This window comes from Monodelphis domestica, chromosome 2 (genome assembly GCF_027887165.1).
Source record: "Monodelphis domestica isolate mMonDom1 chromosome 2, mMonDom1.pri, whole genome shotgun sequence".
NCBI lineage: Eukaryota > Metazoa > Chordata > Mammalia > Didelphimorphia > Didelphidae > Monodelphis > Monodelphis domestica.
This window is the reverse complement of record NC_077228.1, coordinates 231,571,316-231,590,262: the sequence shown is the minus strand read 5'-3', so window position 1 is coordinate 231,590,262 and position 18,947 is coordinate 231,571,316. Positions and strand designations below refer to the sequence as shown.

At 39.2% G+C, this 18,947-nt stretch overlaps 1 protein-coding gene across 1 annotated transcript; it reads left to right on the top strand.

Moving 5' to 3' along the window:
• The first annotated feature begins 393 nt into the window (after positions 1–393).
• On the top strand, positions 394–15,345 carry TSPAN10 (tetraspanin 10). Its single transcript, XM_056814679.1, has 3 exons — positions 394–459; positions 10,221–10,855; positions 14,487–15,345. Exons 1-3 carry the CDS (start codon positions 394–396, stop codon positions 14,791–14,793), a joined length of 1,008 nt encoding a protein of 335 aa, XP_056670657.1. The 3' UTR covers positions 14,794–15,345.
• The last annotated feature ends 3,602 nt before the right edge of the window (positions 15,346–18,947 follow it).

Sequence of the window (18,947 nt, the reverse complement as noted above, 5' to 3'; positions counted from 1 at the left end):
CCCTTTCCTGGATTTTCTGGGGGGACTAGCCTCAGGAGAGGCCTCCCCTCTTGAGAGAAGCTTCATGGCTAAAGCTCTTGCTTTACTCATCACCAAGTCCTCAGCTCAAGGTTAAGACCCCTCTGGTTGGAGACTAATTAGCCCTGCCTGGGTTGAGTTAGGGGCTGAAGCAAAATACTTAGTGTGTTAGGTTAATTATCTTACCCTATCCTCTCTCTGATTTTCTTACTTTCATTCTTTCTCCTTTTGTAAATAAACTACCATAAAAAGTGATTCTGACTTGAGTAATATATTTCTTGATGACCACACTTTTAAATAACTTATTCCTTTAATTTTAACCCCTTACATTCTGGATCTTATACAAGTAGTGGGGTTTTTGAGGATTAGGGAAACATGGGTATGCTCGTAGACAGTAAGGAAGCAGCTAGCAGACAGGGAGTGATTGAAATTAATGAGAAAGTAGGGTATTTGATAGAGGCAGAAATCTCCTGAAGAAGATAGGATGAAATGGGAGCATTTGAGCATATAGAGGGGCTATTTTGTCAAAAGAATGGTACGGTGCTGGACTTGAAGTCAGGGAAACCTGAGTTCAAATCCTGTCTCAAACCCTGTCTCAAATCTTAATCCCTCAGCTTCAGTTCCTTTCTCTATAAAATGAGAATAATAATAGTTCATAGCATGGTGACAAGAATAAAATAATATAATATGTAAATTGCTTTGTAAATCTTAAGAAATGTTGACTGTTATTTGCTAATTTGATAGGCATGAATTTCTAGGTTAAGGTTATTTTAATTCATATTTCTATGATTATTGATGATTTTTTAAAACTCTTACCTTCCATCTTAGAATCAATATTGTGTATAGCTCCAAAGCAGAAGAGCAATAAGGGCTAGGTATTGGGGATGAAGTGACTTGCCCTATCACATGGCCAGGAAGTAGCTAAGGTAAAATTTGAACCCAGAACCTCCCATCTCTAAGCCTGGCCTCTCAATCTCCTAAGCTACCTAGCTACCCCTGATAGTTGATGATTTTGAACAATTTTCAGGTGATGTGATTATTTCTATTTCTTCTTTTGAAACTGTTCATCTCCTTTGACAATTTAATTATTGAAGAATGGCTCTGATTTTTTGTTATTTTCTTTCTAAACTTGGAATGTCAGGAATCAGAGATATTTAATGCAAAGATTTCCCCCAGTCAATATCTACTTTAAAATTCTAGCTGCTTTGGTTTATATGTATAAAAATATTTTATTTTTATATAATCAAAATTATCTACTTTGCCTTTTGTTAGCTTTTCTCTGCTATATCTGGTTAAGAAAAAAATTATTAAATGTAAAAGCTCTATTCTTTGATTTTCCTCTAGTCATTTTATGATGTGCCTTTTGTATTTGTTTATTTTCAAATACTTTGTTTTGCTTTTTATATTTAGATTATTCAGTTATTTGGACTTTATTGTGACATATAGTATAAGGAACTTGTATAAGTGCATTCCCCATCATAATGTTATCTTGATTTTTTTTTAATTTTGTTAGCTTGGATTCCTTTAAGACCAATGAAAGAATTTGCTTTGCTCAAATAAGCAAATTCGTTTTGAGGTTGATTCTTTTTATTGTTTGTTTAGAGAGAGGGAGAAAATAAATGCTTGTTAGTAGAAAAAAATTTTTAAAATTTTACTTCTTTCCCTAGCAGTTAGTGTAACTGGATTTCTTGAGACTAAACTATAATATATATCCACTTCTATTCTTGCTTATCAATTTCACTTTTCTATTTTTTGTCACATACTAATTGTGCTTTATAATATAATTTGAAATAAGTACTGTGTAGCCCCATTTCCTTTCCATAGTGATGATCATGGAATGACAGAAAATGGAACAGAGGATTCCAATAAACAAAGTTTTAGGGCGCCATAAATATCAACATAACTATTTGTCCATTAAATGAGAGCACTTTCACTAGTAACCAAGAAATTAACTACTAGATGTGAACTACATCAGTAAGGAGACTTATTCTCACAATAAGTAAAACCAGAAGACAAAAAGAAACCAAAACTAAATGACATGATAATTTAGAACTTCTTTTTAGCAAAACAAAAAAATTGGTTGAATTGGTTCCATCATGCATCCAAAGGCAATGAAACCCCAGCATTTTATGGGATGCCTGTTCTTCTAACTTCAGTGCTCATCATTGGCTAAAGCAAAAAAAGCCCCAGCTATGTTTCACCTCATTTCCTATTTTCCAATATCTCCTCCACAACCTAGTCAACTGCCTTGCTACCATCTCTGGATATTATGCCCTTGAGAGTTCAATGTCTCCTCTCCAAAACTTCTGCCTTCAGAACTTCTAATCTCCTCATTGGTGGCTGCTTCTCTCAGCCCACTACTTCGATACCTGAGAAAGCCTCAGCTATTGCTTCCTTTCACTCCCTTCTATCCATCCACCCTCCCACAACTTTGTCAAATATCTCACCAGTCTTCTGCCTCCCATTAGACTCCTTCATTGTGACCACATTCACCACCATACGTGCACCTTTCCTGATGAAAGTGCCTCCTTGCCTAGCCACCATTCCACAATGTGTGTTGTCTTCTCTGTTAGAATATAACCTCCTTGAGGGCAGGGATCAACCTTGTTTTTGTATTTGTTTCCCAAGCACCTAGAACAGTGCTTACATGCAGTATATATCACAAGGAAAAAGACCACCATGACAATAATTGCCATTTATCTGCCCCATGTTCTACAGAAGAGGAAGAGATAGAGATTTATGTTAAGAATTTGACAAGAACTTTCAAACCAAGTTATTGCATGCTCAATGACTTTAATTTTTTAAAATATATTTTATTTTTTCCCAATTACATGAAAAAATAATCTTCAACATCTACTTTCCAAAATTTTGAGTTCCAAATTCTCCTCATCCTTCTATCCCTTTCCACCTCCTCAGATAGTAAGCAATTTAATCCAGTCATGATTTTAACTTGGGAACTCTTTATTTGGTTATTATATTTCTGGATGTCTTGACTCTGGAGTTACTTTCATAAGGTTAGTAATAGTCTTTTTTTTTTAAACCCTTACCTTCTGTCTTGAAATCAATACTGAGTATTGACTCCAAGGCAGAAGAGTACTAAGAGCTAGGCAATGAGGGTTAAGTGACTTGTGTGAATCTTAAAATTTCTCAGACTTGTGAATGTTAAAAATTCTCAGACTCTACCTTAGAACATTTGGTTAAGACCATTCCCCATTTTAAACAATGAAGGTACTTGATCAGGAATGTGAGAACTCTAACATTACTCCACCCATACTTAAGCATACTTTAGGGGACGATAAAGTTGTAAACTCCTTACTGAACAATGAAAAGTACTTAAATCATACTTAAGGTGAGGCAAAAGCCCTTAAGCTAAGTCTATTTTTAGATCTAATACAAAAAGGTGCTAAGTACCTATGAAGGTCAAATTAATCACTAAAAGGTCAGGCAACTTGCAAACTTGCAAGGGACAAGCTTAACAAAAGAAGTGTGAAGTTTTAGTCTACCCAGAGAAATTGAGAACTAAAGAAGGAATGAATTAAGAATGGTCACTCCTGTGAAAACATCTACTGTGATTGGTAGATGTGAAAACTTAGAGGCAGTGACATAGGAGAAAATTCTCTTTAAAAGGAGGCCAGAAGGCTTCTGAAGGGGAATGCAGCCTTGGAAGCTGAAGTGGAGCTTCTTGAGCTAAACTGGAGGGTCTCTCTGAACACTAGAGTTTTGCTTGGAAGGATCTTGTGGTGAGTTATTAAAGACTGACTGGTCTCTCTTAATACTTAAAGCCTAGGCTGGCCTAGGCTGGCCTAGGCTTTTTCCTACTATTCCCTCTCTTACTCTGTTTCTCTCCCTTTCCTTAATTCATTTATTTGTATTAATTAAAATCTCCATGAAACCCAGCTGACTTGGGTATTTAATATTTGGGAATTTTTCCCATGGCGACCATTTTATTTTTGATTTAATGCAAGACATTGTCTTGAAACCATATTTTCGTGGTCACAGTTTATGAAAACCATTCTTTTAACTGTAACGCTTGCCCAGAGTCACACAGCTAGAAGTGTCTGAGGTTAGATTTGAACCTAGGACTTCCCATCTCTAGCCTGGCTCTCAATCCATTGAGCTATCCAGCTCCTCCCTAGTAATATTCTTTCTGTTTTTACTTTGTCCTCTGGTTCTAATATATCAAGACAATTTCCTTTTATGGTTTCTTAAAATACGGTATCCAAGTATTTTGTTTGGCCATAGTTTTCAGAGAGTTTGATAATTCTTAATTTCCAACCCCCCCTCCCCCAGGTGTGGCAAAGTTAGGACATTAATGCATTGCTGGTGGAGTTGTGAATTGATCCAACCATTCTGGAGGGCAATTTGCAACTATACCCAAAGGGCGATAAAAGACTGTCTGCCCTTTGATCCAGCCATAGCACTGCTGGGTTTGTACCCCAAAGAGATAATAAGGAAAAAGACGTACAAAAATATTCATAGCTGAGCTCTTTGTGGTGGCCAAAAATTGGAAAATGAGGGGATGCCCTTCAATTGGGGAATGGCTAAACAAATTGTGGTATATGTTGGTGATGGAATACTATTGTGCTCAAAGGAATAATAAAGTGGAGGAATTCCATGGGGACTCAAACAACCTCCAGGAATTGATGCAGAGTGAGAAGAGCAGAACCAGGAAAACATTGTACACAGAGACTGATACACTGTGGTACAATCGAATGTAATGGACTTCTCCATTAGTGGCAATGCAGTGATCCTGAACAACTTGGAAGGATCTATGAGAAAGAGCACTATCCACATTCAGAGGAAACACTGTGGGAGTAAAAACACCGAAGAAAAACAACTGTTTGAATACATGGATTGAAAGGATATGATTGGGGATGTAGACTCTAAATGAACATCCTAGTGCAAACAACAAAATGAAAATGGGTTCTGATCAAGGACACAAGTAATGCCCAATGAAATTGCAGGTCGGCTGCAGGAAGGGTTTGTGGAAGGGAGGGAGGGAAATAAAGTGATTATTGTAACAAAAAATAAAATAAAATTTAAAAACAATATAATTAAATTTAAAAAAAAATCCCCCCTGCCTCCAGAATGCTGTTTTCCAGTGCAATTGTTTTTTTTGTTTTTTTTTTCAATTTGAATTAGTTTATTTAGTCAATTTAGAACATTATTCCTTGGTTACAATAATCACATTATTTCCCTCCCTCCCCTCCACCCCGCAGCCTACCTGCAATTTCATTGGGTATTACTTGTGTCCTAGGGGTGTATGGGGTGTTCAGGGAGGGGTAGTATCTCTGGTATGGAGGGCTTGTCGTGCCCTCCGAGGGCAGCTCTCCAACCTCTGACCCTCACCTGACACCCCGCTCTCACTTGTGGCTCCTAGTAGCTGCTAGCATGAGGCAGCGGCCACACCCTGGGCAACAGCTAAACCTTGTGAGGGTTGCCATCAGGTCATAGACCCCTGGTGAACTAAGGCTTTGCTCACCCAGCATGTGAAGAGTGCTTCAGCGAAACAGACAGAAGAAACCAATAAGAAGGTTCAACAGTTGAGAGGGCAATGCAGGGCATGTTAGAGCACAAAAGACAACACGGCCATCCATTGCAGCTGAGGAAGTCTCCGGGTGTAACGATTTTTCGTGCCACTGGACCCAGGCTTCCAACCCTGAGAGAGTGGGACTGTCTCTGTGCATCGACTTTTCCACTTAAATCTCCTTCACACACATCTTTGTGCACACTAATCTACATCACAGATGAAAGTGCACAAAGACAATCGTCATCCTTGGTTACCGAGAGACTACTACTACTACTTGTGTCCTTGATCAGAACCTATTTCCAAGTTGTTGATGTTTGCACTAGGATGTTCATTTAGTCTACATCCCCAACAATATCCCTTCGATCCATGTATTCAAGCAATTGTTTTTCTTTCGTGTGTTTACTCCCATAGTGTTTCCTCTGAATGTGGATAGTGGTTTTTCTTGCAAATTTCTCCAAGTTGTTCAGGATCACTGCATTGCCACTAAAGAAGAAGTTCATTTCATTTGGTTGTACCACAATGTATCAGTCTCTGTGTACAATGTTTTCCTGGTTCTGCTCCTCTCACTCTGCTTCAATTCCTGGAGGTTGTTTGAGTCCCCACGGAATTCCTTCACTTTATTATTCCTTTGAGCACAATAGTATTCCATCACCAACATATACCACAATTTGTTCAGCCATTCCCCAATTGAAGGGCATCCCCTCATTTTCCAACTTTTTGCCACCACAAAGAGCGCAGCTATGCATATTCTTGTACTTGTCCTTTTCCTTATTATCTCTTTGGGGTACAAACCCAGCAGTGCTATGGCTGGATCAAAGGGCAGACAGTCTTTTATCGCCCTTTGGGCACAGTTCCAAATTGCCCTCCAGAATGGTTGGATCAATTCACAACTCCACCAGCAATGCATTAATATCTCCACTTTGCCATATCCCCTCCAGCATTCATTAATTTCCTTTGCTGTCATGTTAGCCAATCTGCTAGGTGTGAGGTGATACCTCAGAGTTGTTTCGATTTGCATTTCTCTTATTATAAGAGATTTAGAGTGCTTTTTCATGTGCTACCATGTACCATGTGCTACTGAAAAGAAGGTATATTCCTTTTTGTCCCTATTTATTTTTCTCCACATGTCTACTAACTCTAATTTTTCTAAGATTTCATTCACTTCTCTTACCTCTTTCTTATTTATTTTTTGGTTTGATTTATCTAGTTCAGATAGAGGAAGGTTCAGGTCTCCCACTATTATAGTTTTTCTATCTATTTCATCCTTGAGCTCCACTAGTTTCTCCTTTAGAAATGTGGATGCTATGCCATTTGGTGCATACATGTTGAGTACTGATATTTCCTCATTGTCTATGCTGCCTTTCATCAGGATGTAATTACTTTCCCTATCTCTTTTAACTAGATTTATTTTTACTTTGGCTTTGTCAGATATCATGATTGCAACTACTGCCTTCTTTTTTTATCAGTTGATGCCCAATAGATTTGGCTCCATCCTCTTACTTTCACCCTATGTGTATCTACCTTCCTCATGTGTGTTTCTTGTATACAGCATATGGTAGAGTTTTGAATTCTAATCCACTCTGTTATTCGCTTGCATTTTATGGGTGAGTTCATTCCATTAACATTCAGAGTTATGATTACCAGCTGTGTATTTCTTAGTATTTTGATTTCTACTCCTAGTCCTGCCTTTTCTTCTTTCACTATTTCCTTCTATACCAATGTTTTTTTTTAATCAGTCCCCTTAGTTCCCACCCTTATTTTACTTCCCTTTCTACCCCCTCCCTTCTTATTCCCCCCTTATTTTCTTTGCAGTCTTTTTAAAACTACCCCCGCACCCTCTCCCTCCCTTATACTGCTTCCCTCCCCACCAGTCTGTTTGTTAGCCTTCTACTCCCTTATAGGGCAGGAATCTATTCTCTGCCCCAATGGATTGGATTGTTCTTCCCTCTTTGGGTCAATTTCAAAGCACGTAAGAGGTGAGTATTTCCTATCCCCAACCTCTTTACCCTTCCAGTGTATTGATGTTCTCCCCCCTCCTGCAATGAGCTTCTTTGTAAATATAAATTTACCCTGTTTTGTTTTTTTCCCATTTCTTTTAGTATTAGCCTCTTTTTTTAGTTCTAGTTGTATATATATGTACATATATACACATGTAAATGCATTTATGCATACATATATCTATATACCTATTTATGTCTTATCATTTCATCCTATACAGTTTGTCACTGTTCCCTCTAAGTGTAATTCTTCTAGCTGCCCAGTGCAGTCTGTGGGGGAGTAGTGTTGGAGTTTGAGCTTCCCTGTCTCCTGGAAGCTTTTGATCGGATTAAAGTCCAGCAGTCAGTGAGGGAAGGGTGTTGGAGCTTGGGCTTCCCTGAGTTCTGAAGTCTTTTGATGGGATTAAGTTCAGCTGGGTTGGGCTGGATGTGCTCTGAGGCCAAAACCTCCTGGAAGGCTGGAGCAATATGGAGGGCTTCTGCAGCTCTGACCAGGCTGTTTGCTCTGTTCTCCCTTTCTAGGTCCTTCCCCACCATCTGTGTTCAAGGCTCTGGGCCTGGCACAGCCCTGCCCACAAGTTACACCCTCCAGACTGTTTTAAAAAAATAAAAAGAGAGAAAAGGAATGTACCCCAACAAGGAAGGCTTGTACCCCAAGGTATGGAGAGGGAGAAGAAAAGAGAGGAGAACTCCCTTTCCACAAATCGAGGTTCAAGAGAGATAGCATCTGTAACGAGTTGGGTCAGAGAGAGGAGAGGGGGTTTGAAGATTTTCCCCCTTCTGTCTTCCCTCCTTAGCTAAAACTGCTCTCCCTGATTCACTCTTGTCCCCTTGTCTCCCCTCCACTACTTGAGACCAAAAAGTCTCCCCTTGATTCCGTTCACTCACACTATTTGGGGAACAGATAACTTTTAATGATAACTCAATCAGGTAATACAAAAGAATAACAGGCAGGGAATAAAAGGAAAAGGAAAGTGGGAAAAGGGGGTCTCTGTCTCTATCTAAACCCTTTTCCTCCCTCCTCGATTTTGGGGGGAACTCAGGCCTTGGCAACCTGAGCCCCCTGTGAGAAAGTCAGTTTGACTTTCTCCTGGGCAACAGGAGTTAAGGTAAAGTCTGCTCAGGTTTCTCTTCAGAAAGTCCCTTCAATTGGGAAGTGTTTGGGGGAAAGATTTCCAGTCACTAGCAGGAAAAATGGACAACTCTCAGGAGAAAGTCTTTTTCCACCTTCTCTCTTCGATGTCTCAAGATGGAGAGACCCTTACTGCTCTCCTCACCAGAGTCTTCCCTCCTCAGGATTCCACTCCTGGGGCCCCTCCCCCGTCAAGGTGATCAAATTCATACACTCTTCAGTCTGGCACCTCCTCTTCAGTGCCAGCTTCCATCACAAGACCAGCACCTTTGCCCACCCAGAGATTCCTGCTGCCACTGAAGGCTCAGCGCTCTATTTGGGGGGGAAGGGGGGGGGCAGAGGTCCTGGGACCTTCCTTCTGCCTTCCCCTTAAACCCAAGTGTTCTCAAATTCCAGCTTTTGGGGGAGTACCTTTTGGATTGAGTCCAGCAGGAGGGTTCCTTGGCTCTGTCTTATTGTTAGGTTTGATTTTCAGTCCCCTAGGAGAATTCAGTTTGTGATTGATAAGGAAGGGTTTTCAGAGGTATGAACTTTTGCTGCTTCTAAGCCACCATCTTGACTCCACCTCCTCACATCGATTGTTTTTTTAATAAAGATGTTTTATATATTCTTTGATTTTTTCAATCTTTGTTTGAATATTTCTTGTCTCATAGAATTTTTTTTTATTCTGATTATTCCATCCATTTTTCCTGGAGACCATTATTTGGGTAAAAATGTCTACCTTTTGTTAAAAACTATTTATTCTTCCAATTTTTTCCTCTAAAGCTCTTATAAATAATGAGTTCATTTTGAATTTCTTGGAAGAAATAACTTCTAGCCATTCTTCTTGTAGTTCTTGTGAATAGGATGTGTTTTTATCCTCAGTAGGTTTACTATTATTTGTTGTGGAGTTGTTTTTTTGTGGGGCTTACCTTTTGGGTTTCACTTAATCCATAGAATTTCTTCATTGTGTTGTTTATTTACTTTTTTATGGTTTCCCCCCTTTACTCATGGTTAACCTGGTACAGCCCCTATCTCCTACCTCAAAGTCTTTGGGTCTGCATTTGAACTGGTTTCTCTCTCGTCTCTCTTAGCCACTGTTGGCACCTCAGCTATCTTTTTTATTTTGCAGTTCTGGATCAGATGAATATACTTCCTCCTCTTTGTTACAGTTTCACCTATAGTCTTCTATTATCTTTTCTTAGAGCTGAGTTTCTCTTTATCTTTTCACATTATTGTCAGATCCTAGTCCTAGTCCAGATTTAGATGGTAGTGGGTTGGGGTGGTGAACCAGTCAGGATCAGATTGTAGTAAGTCTTAGAGAATCAAGAGGCAAAGTCCTACAAGAATCTAATCAAAATGGATACTTGATGTAGAAATAAAGGATGACTCATAAACAAATTAGGGGAACATGAAAACGTTTACCTGCCAGATTTATGAATAAGGGAAGAATTTTGGACCAAACAAGACATAGAGAACATTACAAAAAATGAAATAGATCATTTTGATTACATTAAATTTAAAAAGTTAATAAGGTTTTATTCTATTTCCTCTCTCTTTCTAGGAAGCTGGTTGGGATGAGCCACCATCCTTGTCTTGCAACCATTCTGAGAGAGTCCTGGAATCAGTTCCAAAGAAGAATCCTGCAGGTCCCTCTGGCTGGGGCTGCCTCCCTCCAGGGGCCAAGTGGAAATCCACCCTGGATCGACAAGGAGGTCTCCCTCTTTCGCTTAATTTTTGGAGCAGCTGTATCAAATATTTAATCTTTCTCCTCAACTTCCTTTTCTCTCTTCTTGGTTTACTGACGTTAGTAATTGGACTGTGGGGGCTGGAAGACAAGAAGTCACTGGGGAGTGAGCAGCTGCCACACCTGGGGACTGACCCAATGCTGCTGTTTGTGGTGGTGGGGCTGGCAGTCAGCGCTGTATTCCTGGCAGGCTGTGTGGGTGCCCTCTGTGAGAACATCTGCCTTCTTTGGTTCTTTGCTGGGGGAATCTTCACTTTCTTAATCCTAGAGACATTGGTGGGAATCCTAGTATATGCTTTATGGGATCAGTTCCAGGATGTATTGGACAGCGCCATGCTCCTGGCCATTAGTAGATACCAAGATGACTCAGACCTGCGTTTTCTCTTGAATGAAATCCAGTTGGGCCTGCAGTGCTGTGGTGTAGTGTCCTATCAGGACTGGAAATCAAATTTGTAAGTAAATAAATCTTCACTGAATTCTTCTATGAGATGTATCAGGGAATGATGGTAGCCTAGTGCAGCCTCCAATCTACATCCTAGGTTCAAAGTCCTCTTGGAGTTGGTGTCTCACAATCCTTCATGGATGCTTCTCTTTTACTAAACCCAAACAAAAAATACATTCATTTGAAGCAAACTGTATTTGATTAAGTAGTATAGCAAGGAAAATTCCCTCCTCCCCCTATAATCACAGGAGAATATTCTCTGCTTTTGTTGTTTTCAGTCATTTTGGGTCAGGTTTGGTTCTTCCTGACACTCATTTAGGGTTTTCTTGGCAAAGATCCTAGATCTTTCCTTCTTCAGTTTATTTGACAGATGAAGAAACTGAGTACAACAGAATTAAATGACTTGCCCAAAGTAAAAAACTAGTAAGTGTCTGAGGTCAGCTTTGAAATCAGGAAGAGTCTTCCTGTCTCCGGGTCTGACATTCTATCCACTGCACCACTCAGCTGCCCCTTTCAAATATTGTCCCATAAACTAGGAGATCCTCAATGAACTCATACAGAGTGAAATGAGCAGAACCAGAAGAACATTGTACACAAAAAGTAAAACATTGTGGAACAATCCAACATAATGGACTTTTCTACTAGTAGCAATACAACAAGTCAGGACACTCCTGAAGGAGCTATGAGAAAGAATGCTGTCCACACTGAGAGAAAGAACTATGGAAGTAGAAATGCAAAAGTAAAATATATGACATCACTAATCACATGTATATATGGGTATGTGATTTGGTGTTTAGGCCTTAAAAATCACTCTTTAGCAGAAATGAATATATGGAAATAGATATCAAGTGACAATATTTGTACAACCCAGTGGAATTGCTTGTTGGCTCTAGGAGGAGGGAGGAAAGAGGGGAAGGAAAGAAAATGAATCATATAAACATGGAAAAGTATCTTTAAATAAATATATAAATGAAATTAAAAAACAACAACAAATATTCTCCCATAAGACTCCCACGGTAAGAGAAAGAGCACCTATAGGGAACCCATGTGGCAGAAAGAACACACTTAGAAAAACAGGGCAGCCAGGACAATTCCTGCTCCTAAGGCTGCACCCTAAGCAGAACCATTCTCAGTCTTCAAAGCTGGGCCTCTTGCTGCCTCCTTGAATTGCTGCTCACATCTGCTGTTGGGTGCATTGATGACATCTGATGGGCTACTTTCTCCACTGAGTTGCAAGGTCATTTTCTGGGCTCTTTTCTCTACTATGCTCCCATCAACAAGTTCCACACTGCTGGTAAACTATTTGCTGTTTTATGGTTTTCCATGAGTTGATGCTGTTACGACACCTCTTCTCAGCAGAGAAGCAATCATTGCCCTTTTCCTGTGACTAACCAGTCGGCCTCATCACTCTTCTTATCCCTTCTGTGAATCAGAGTCACAGTCACACCAGGTCAAAGCTCTTTAGATGCCCAGCTTTTGAATTGTTCTGTTTCACTCCACCTTGGGTTCTACCTGCTCTTTGAATGAGGAAAAAGGAGAAAATTCCTTGTTCAATACAATCCTAACTCTGGTTGCTCACACTGGCCTAACATTAATTACCCTGGAGCTTTGCTTTTCAAGACTAGGGTAGAGCTTGGTGACTTTTGTCCTGCATTCCTATCTGCTCCAAAATTAGTTATTTCCCCTGTGCTTGTAAAGATGAGACACAGGACCTGTCCTCGAGGAGATAGATATTTAATAAGGAAGACCAAACCTGTAGTTAACAGAAAATAATGATAATGATGACCTAAAGAGCCTTTAGAGCATGCTCAGTTTCCCCTGACATGAAGGGGCATGCCTGGGTATGCTCCAAAAGCCTTTTACAATAACAACCTAGCTTTATTCAATACTATAAAATTTATAAAATGCTTTCTTCACAACAGACCTTTGAGGCAGGCTGTACAAGTAGAATTAATTCCAGGACTATTGAGGGCCTCTAAGCCCAGTACTTTCTCTACTCTCCATATACAGAGTATAGTTTTTGAAGATAATTATCTGGGGTACATTTTTCAGATCAGCCTGATACCATCTCCACCTCTAACTTGAGATGCAGCATAACAACACTTTAACCACTGAACATAGGCTCAGGGAAGGCAAACTAATTTTAATATTAGTCCATAATTCAAAAATCCACTCCTAGAAAATTATACAAAATGTCAACATTATTTACAAAGGAGAAGCTATGGAGCCCAGTGGATAGAGCACCAAGGCTAGAGTTGGGAGGGCCTGGATCACCTAGCTGCTCCCTTACTGACATTTTCTAAACACAATCTTCTTTTCTGAGTTGGGACAAGCACATTCTTTTCAATTTGCATCTTGTCCCTGGGACCTTGCAAATAACCAAAGAGACTTTGCTTATCAAGACTGAAAAGCAGGGGGCAACCAGGTGGCTCAGTAGATTGAGAGCCAGGCCCAGAAACCTGGGTTCAAATCTGGCCTCAGACACTTTGCATGACCCTGGACAAGTCACTGAATCCCCATTGCCTAGCCCTTAGCACTCTTTTGCCTTAGAACATGGTATTGATTCCAAGATGAAAGGTAAAAGGGTTTTTAAAAAAATACTGAAAAGTCTGGGCATAGTGATGACTTTATCCTACTTTCCTGAAGGTACGCAATCACTGCTTTCTCTATACATACAGTATAGATTTGAGTCACATTATTTAGTTAATGAAAAATGTGTTTGATTACTTATGATTGTACACATGGATAGTCACAAAATAATTCCTGCAGACCTTATCATGGGCAATGGCCTACAAGTAAAGAACTTAGGGCCTATTTTTGTCTCACTATTGCCTGGGGTCGGGTCAAACTGAGGTTATATATTTCAGATGATCTATTCTTCCAAGTTCCATTGTCCATTGTCCTTGCTTATGAGCAGATATAATTCCCTAATGAAACACCCCCTAAATCCCCAGGAAATTCCACACTGCTCATTCATCTTTATATTCATTCCATAGAAACACTGGCCCATAACCTGCAATTTAAATATATTTACAAGAAACAAAGAGTCCTCAATAATTAGAACAAGCAGTACACAAATACATATATTATATCAAATTGCTGGCTCCAGAGCAGCTAGATGGCCCTGTGCCAAGCCAGGAGTCAGGAAACCCTGAATTTAAATCTGGTCTTCAACCTTTACTAGCTGTGTGACTCTGGGAGAGTCATTTAACCCTGATTGCCTCAGTTTCCCCATCTGCAAACCGAGCTGGAGTAGGAAATGGCAAGCTACTCATACCTTTACCAAAAAATTCCCAAATGGGGAGAGTCAGAAATAAGTGAAAAAAGACTGAACACTGTGAAAAAAGACTTCCTAAGCACTGGCTTGGAAAGACATTTAACTTAAATGTATATAGAGAAGTTCTGTGTTAGAATGGGAAAAACATTGAATTTTGAGCCAATTCTAATCATGGCTCTGCTATTTTTGAGGTATATGACCTTGATAAGTCACTTCTCTCTGACTGGCAATTTCCTCATCTTTTGGATTGGGCTAGATGACACCTTGGGGCCCTTCCAACAAATTCCTTGTTAGAGATGCTGCACAGAAAATTCCCTTGTTATCCTCTGGATCCATAATTGTCCTTTCTTCCCCTCCTTTTCAGATACTTTAACTGCAGTTCCCCAGGTGTCCAGGCCTGTGGTCTTCCTGCCTCTTGCTGTATCAACCCCTGGGAAAATGGAACCATCATCAACTCTCAGTGTGGCTTTGGTGCCCTTCGCTTGGATGAAGCTACAGCTCAAAACATGGTTCACTTTGGGGGATGCAGCCCCAGACTAAGGCAGTGGATGGACCAGAACAGTTGGGCCATCAGGGACTATACTTTAGTTACAATAGTAATAGAAGGATTGGAATTTTTGTTAGTCACCAAGCTAGTGAGGGACATTAAAGCCAGGAAAATAAGTGACTGAGAATAGCAGGAGGGCTGACTAGTCCTCAGGGTCGTCCCTGTTAGCCCTGGTCTGCTTTGGAGTGAGTCCCAAAGTAACAGGTGCCTCCAGAGGGCATGGACAGTCAGAATTAGGGATCAATGTTGGGTGATTGATGCCTACTACAGAACTATTATAATTCCTCTTACTTTCCTCTCCCAGACCAGGTCTTTAAAATGGAAGTTGCCGAAGTCAATTCTTTTTTTTTCCATTATTATAACAAACATGAATATTTCAATATACTAAGAAAAAGGGGATCATATATGAAATTGTGAGTTTCTATTATGTAGTTTGTTTGTTTTTTTAATGTATAATAAATTTAACACAACAGTAAGAAAACTTCCCTGCTTTTTTGTGTTCCCTCTGGAACATCCTTATGTTCTCTTCTATATTTTTTAATGATCCATTTATATTTTCTTTTCTTTTTGTTTTCTACACCATTGTTATACACCTGCCCCAAGATCACTTGTAGCAAAGAAGTGATGATAATAATAGCTAGCATTTGTGTCCATTTTTGAAGGGATGATATCTTGATTTGGGTATGAATTGGATTTAAGTGAGGCAGAGCTACACACAGTCATCAGTCTCCAGAATCACAGAAATCCAGTGGTGTAATGTGAAAATATGGGTTTTCCAAGACTGAATTGCCAAAACTATAAAGGTTTTGGCCAAACTGTAAAGATAATTTTTAGTGCCCTGATTTATATTAAAAATAAGTGGTCACCATGGGAAAATTCCCAAATATGAAAATACCCAGGTCAGCTGGATTTTATGGAGATTTTAATTAATACAAATGAAGGAAATAAAGGAAGAGAGAGAGAGAGAGAGAGAAAGAGAGAGAGAGAGAGAGAGAGAGAGAGAGAGAGAGAGAGAGAGAGAGAGAGAGAGAGAGAGAGAGAGAGAGAGAGAGAGAGAGAGAATAGTAAGAAGGGCCTAGGCCATTCCTGAGCCTTAACGGAGAGCTAGTCAGTCTTTATCACTCACCACAAGATCATCCCAAGCAAGCTCCAGTTCTTCACTGAAATCCTCAACTCCTGAACTGAGTTCAGAGACCCTCCTCTGAATTCCTGACCTCCAATTCAGCTTCCAAACTGAACTAAAAACAAACTTAACTGAATTCTCCTTTTAAAGAAATTTTCTCTTCTGTTACCTCCCCTAAATTTTCACATCTACTAATCACAGTAGACACTTTCCCCAGGACTGCCCATTTCTAGTTCTTATCTTCTTTTGTTCTCACCTTCTCTGGTTAGATAAAAACTTCACACCTCTTTTGTTAAGTTTGCCTTTTGTAAGTTGCTTGACCTTTCAGTGATTAATTTAACCTTTATAGGTACTTAGCACCCTTTTGTATTAGATCTAAAAGTAGACCACCTAGCTTAGGGTTTTTGCTTCACTATAAGTATGAGTTGGGGACTTTTCATTATTCAATCAGGAATTTGTAGCTTTATCTTCTCCTAAGGCACTGTCTGAGCAGGGTGGATTAATTTTAAAGTTCTCAATACATTCCTGATCAAGTACCTCCATTGTTACAATAGAGGAATAGCTTAATCAAATCTTTTGAAGTAGAGTCTGAGCAGTTTTAAGATTCCCAGTGGCAAGACAAAAGTCAGGACAACTGGTGATGGACCAGGAGGCAGTGGATGACCTTGATGTCTTTGATGTCTGACCAAGCTCTAAGTGCTCGATAATGCCTGTTTCAGTCACTTTCATGGCTGTTGGAACAAATTGTTCTCTTCTGATATTCTGCCTGGGAAAGTCTTTACATATTTGAAGCAGACACCCCCCTAACTCATCAATGAGTTTGAAGCATATCAGTTACCCTCAATCTGATTTAGCCATCTGCTGGGACAGTTTTAGTAGGGTGTAGCCACTGCACACAGTACAACTTCTTGAGGTGTATAGGGTATTCAAAGAAGAATAGCACCTCTGGTATGAGGTCTTGCCCTTTTTCAAGGCTGCTCACTTTAAGGATTTTAAAGTACTTTGTTAATATTGTCTCATTTAATCCTTATGAAGTAGGCGCTATTACTATCCTCATTTTACAAATCAGGAAACTGAGGCTGAGAGAGGTCCAGCAACTCGCCTAGGATCACATAGCTAAATAAATGTTTGAAAAAGGTCTTCCTGACTCCTAATCTATGACTCTTTCCAATATGCCACTTACATGACTGTATAGACAACAAATGAAATTCACATATTGACTATGTCTGAAAATGTATGTCTCATTTTACACCCTTGTCCCATATCTACTAAGAGGTGGAAAGCATCCTTCATCGTTAGTTTTCCAAAGTCATGATTGATTGGTGATTGCATTGATCATAGTTTTTAAATCTTTAAATGATTTTTTCTCTTTATATTATTTTATGATACAAATTGGTCTGTAAGAATTTAAAATTAGGTTTTATCCTAAAAATGAGAATTCTAAAGTAATATTGTGGTCACTGATTTAAAAATATTACAGTTTAAGTCAAAATGACTTTTAGCAGCTTTATTTACAAAGAGGTGGAAAGAGTGAAAGTGGAAAAATGTAGATAGAGACAGAAAGTACTGCCTAGCCACCAATACCCTGAGTTTAATCCTAATGTCTCAAGACTACAAATGCAAATCTCACCAGAATCCAAAATCCTAATTAGGAAACTGAACTCTGAAGACTTGTTGAAGAATCTGCCAAGAACTTTTAGTTCACAGGAGGCTAAGACTGCCAAGGATCTCCCAGAACTCACACTGAAGGGAGTGTCCCACCTAAGTGCCAAGGAGCAAAGAGGGTCTCCTCAACGAAGAACCAAGGAAGGAATTACTCTACTCACTACCACAAGATCCAAGGAAAGATTCTCCTCCTCCAGTCCAGCTGAGTGAATCCTAGATCTGGCCTTTTTAAAGCAGTTTTCTCGATGTCACTTCCTGTTGTTCCCCCACTTTTACAGGAACCAATCACAGTCTTTCAATTTGCCTAGTACTGCCCAAGGTGGGGTGGGGGAGCAATGGCCTCTGGAGTTGTCACCCACTCTAGCAAGTGACTTGTGAACTCTCATACTTAATGACTGGTAAGGTACTAAGTAGGGGTACTTAAGTTTTTGATTGATTAACTTAAAAGTTGATGATTGGTAAACAAAGAGAGTTTAATTCACTTTTCATAGATCTTTTGTTTTTTTTTTACTCCATTCTGCATCAGTTCATACAAATCTTTTGAGGTTTCTCTGGATCTGTTTTAGTATTACATTTCCAATACACTCATATAGTACAACTTGTTAAATCTTTCCCTAATAGAGGGACACCACTTTATTTCTAGTTCTTTGCTACAAGAAAAATATGCTGACTTTGACTTGTTTGAGATATATTGGTATTGTTGGGGCAAATAACATGAATAGTTTAGTGACATTTAGGGTATAGTTCCAACTTGCTTTTCAGAATGGTTGGATCAATTTATAGCTTTACTAAGAGTTCATAAGTGTCTCTGTCTTCCTATCTTTTTTTGTTATCTTCACCAATCCAATTTCATTAGGCTGTAAAGATTTGATTCAGCGGTATGCTGGAATTAACTCTAACAGCTTCAACCATAATTAAATCTTCACTATGAATGTTTCTGTCTCTGAAGTCACTACTAATCAGAGTTTGATTTATTGTTTGTTGATTTCTAAATTTAAAAAAAAACTGTCAATAATGCAGATTACATTTAAAAGTATATTGCAGAAGGTGAGTAGGTGGCTCAGTGGATTAAGAACCAGGCCTAATGTGACCTCAGATACTTCCTAGCTGTTTGGCCCTGGGCAAGTCACTTAACCCCTATTGCCTAGGCTTTACCACTCTTCTTCCTTGAAACCAATACAAAGTGTTGATTCTAAGATGGAAAGGAAGGGTTTAAAAAAAAAAGTATGTTGCATACATTTTTAACCCCACAGAATCTGATTATTAAATATCTACTCAAATACTTTAGTATTGTTTGAGCTCAGCATGAGTGTAATAGAAGATTCAGGGAGTGAATTTATCACCAAATTGGAGGCTAATACCACAAAATAATAATGATAATAATAATAATGATACAAAGGATTTTTTAATTTTCAAAATACTTTATTTTATTTGAGCCTCACAACACTCCAGAGTGAAGTGAAACCTATTATTTTAATTTGCATTTCTTT

Coding starts and splice junctions, on each gene's coding strand:
- TSPAN10 (XM_056814679.1), top strand. CDS start 394: ATGGGTATGCTCGTAGACAGTAAGGAAGCAGCTAGCAGACAGGGAGTG. Junction 460..10,220: donor TGATTGAAATTAATGAGAAA/GTAGGGTATTTG, acceptor CTCTCTTTCTAG/GAAGCTGGTTGGGATGAGCC. Junction 10,856..14,486: donor CAGGACTGGAAATCAAATTT/GTAAGTAAATAA, acceptor CCTCCTTTTCAG/ATACTTTAACTGCAGTTCCC.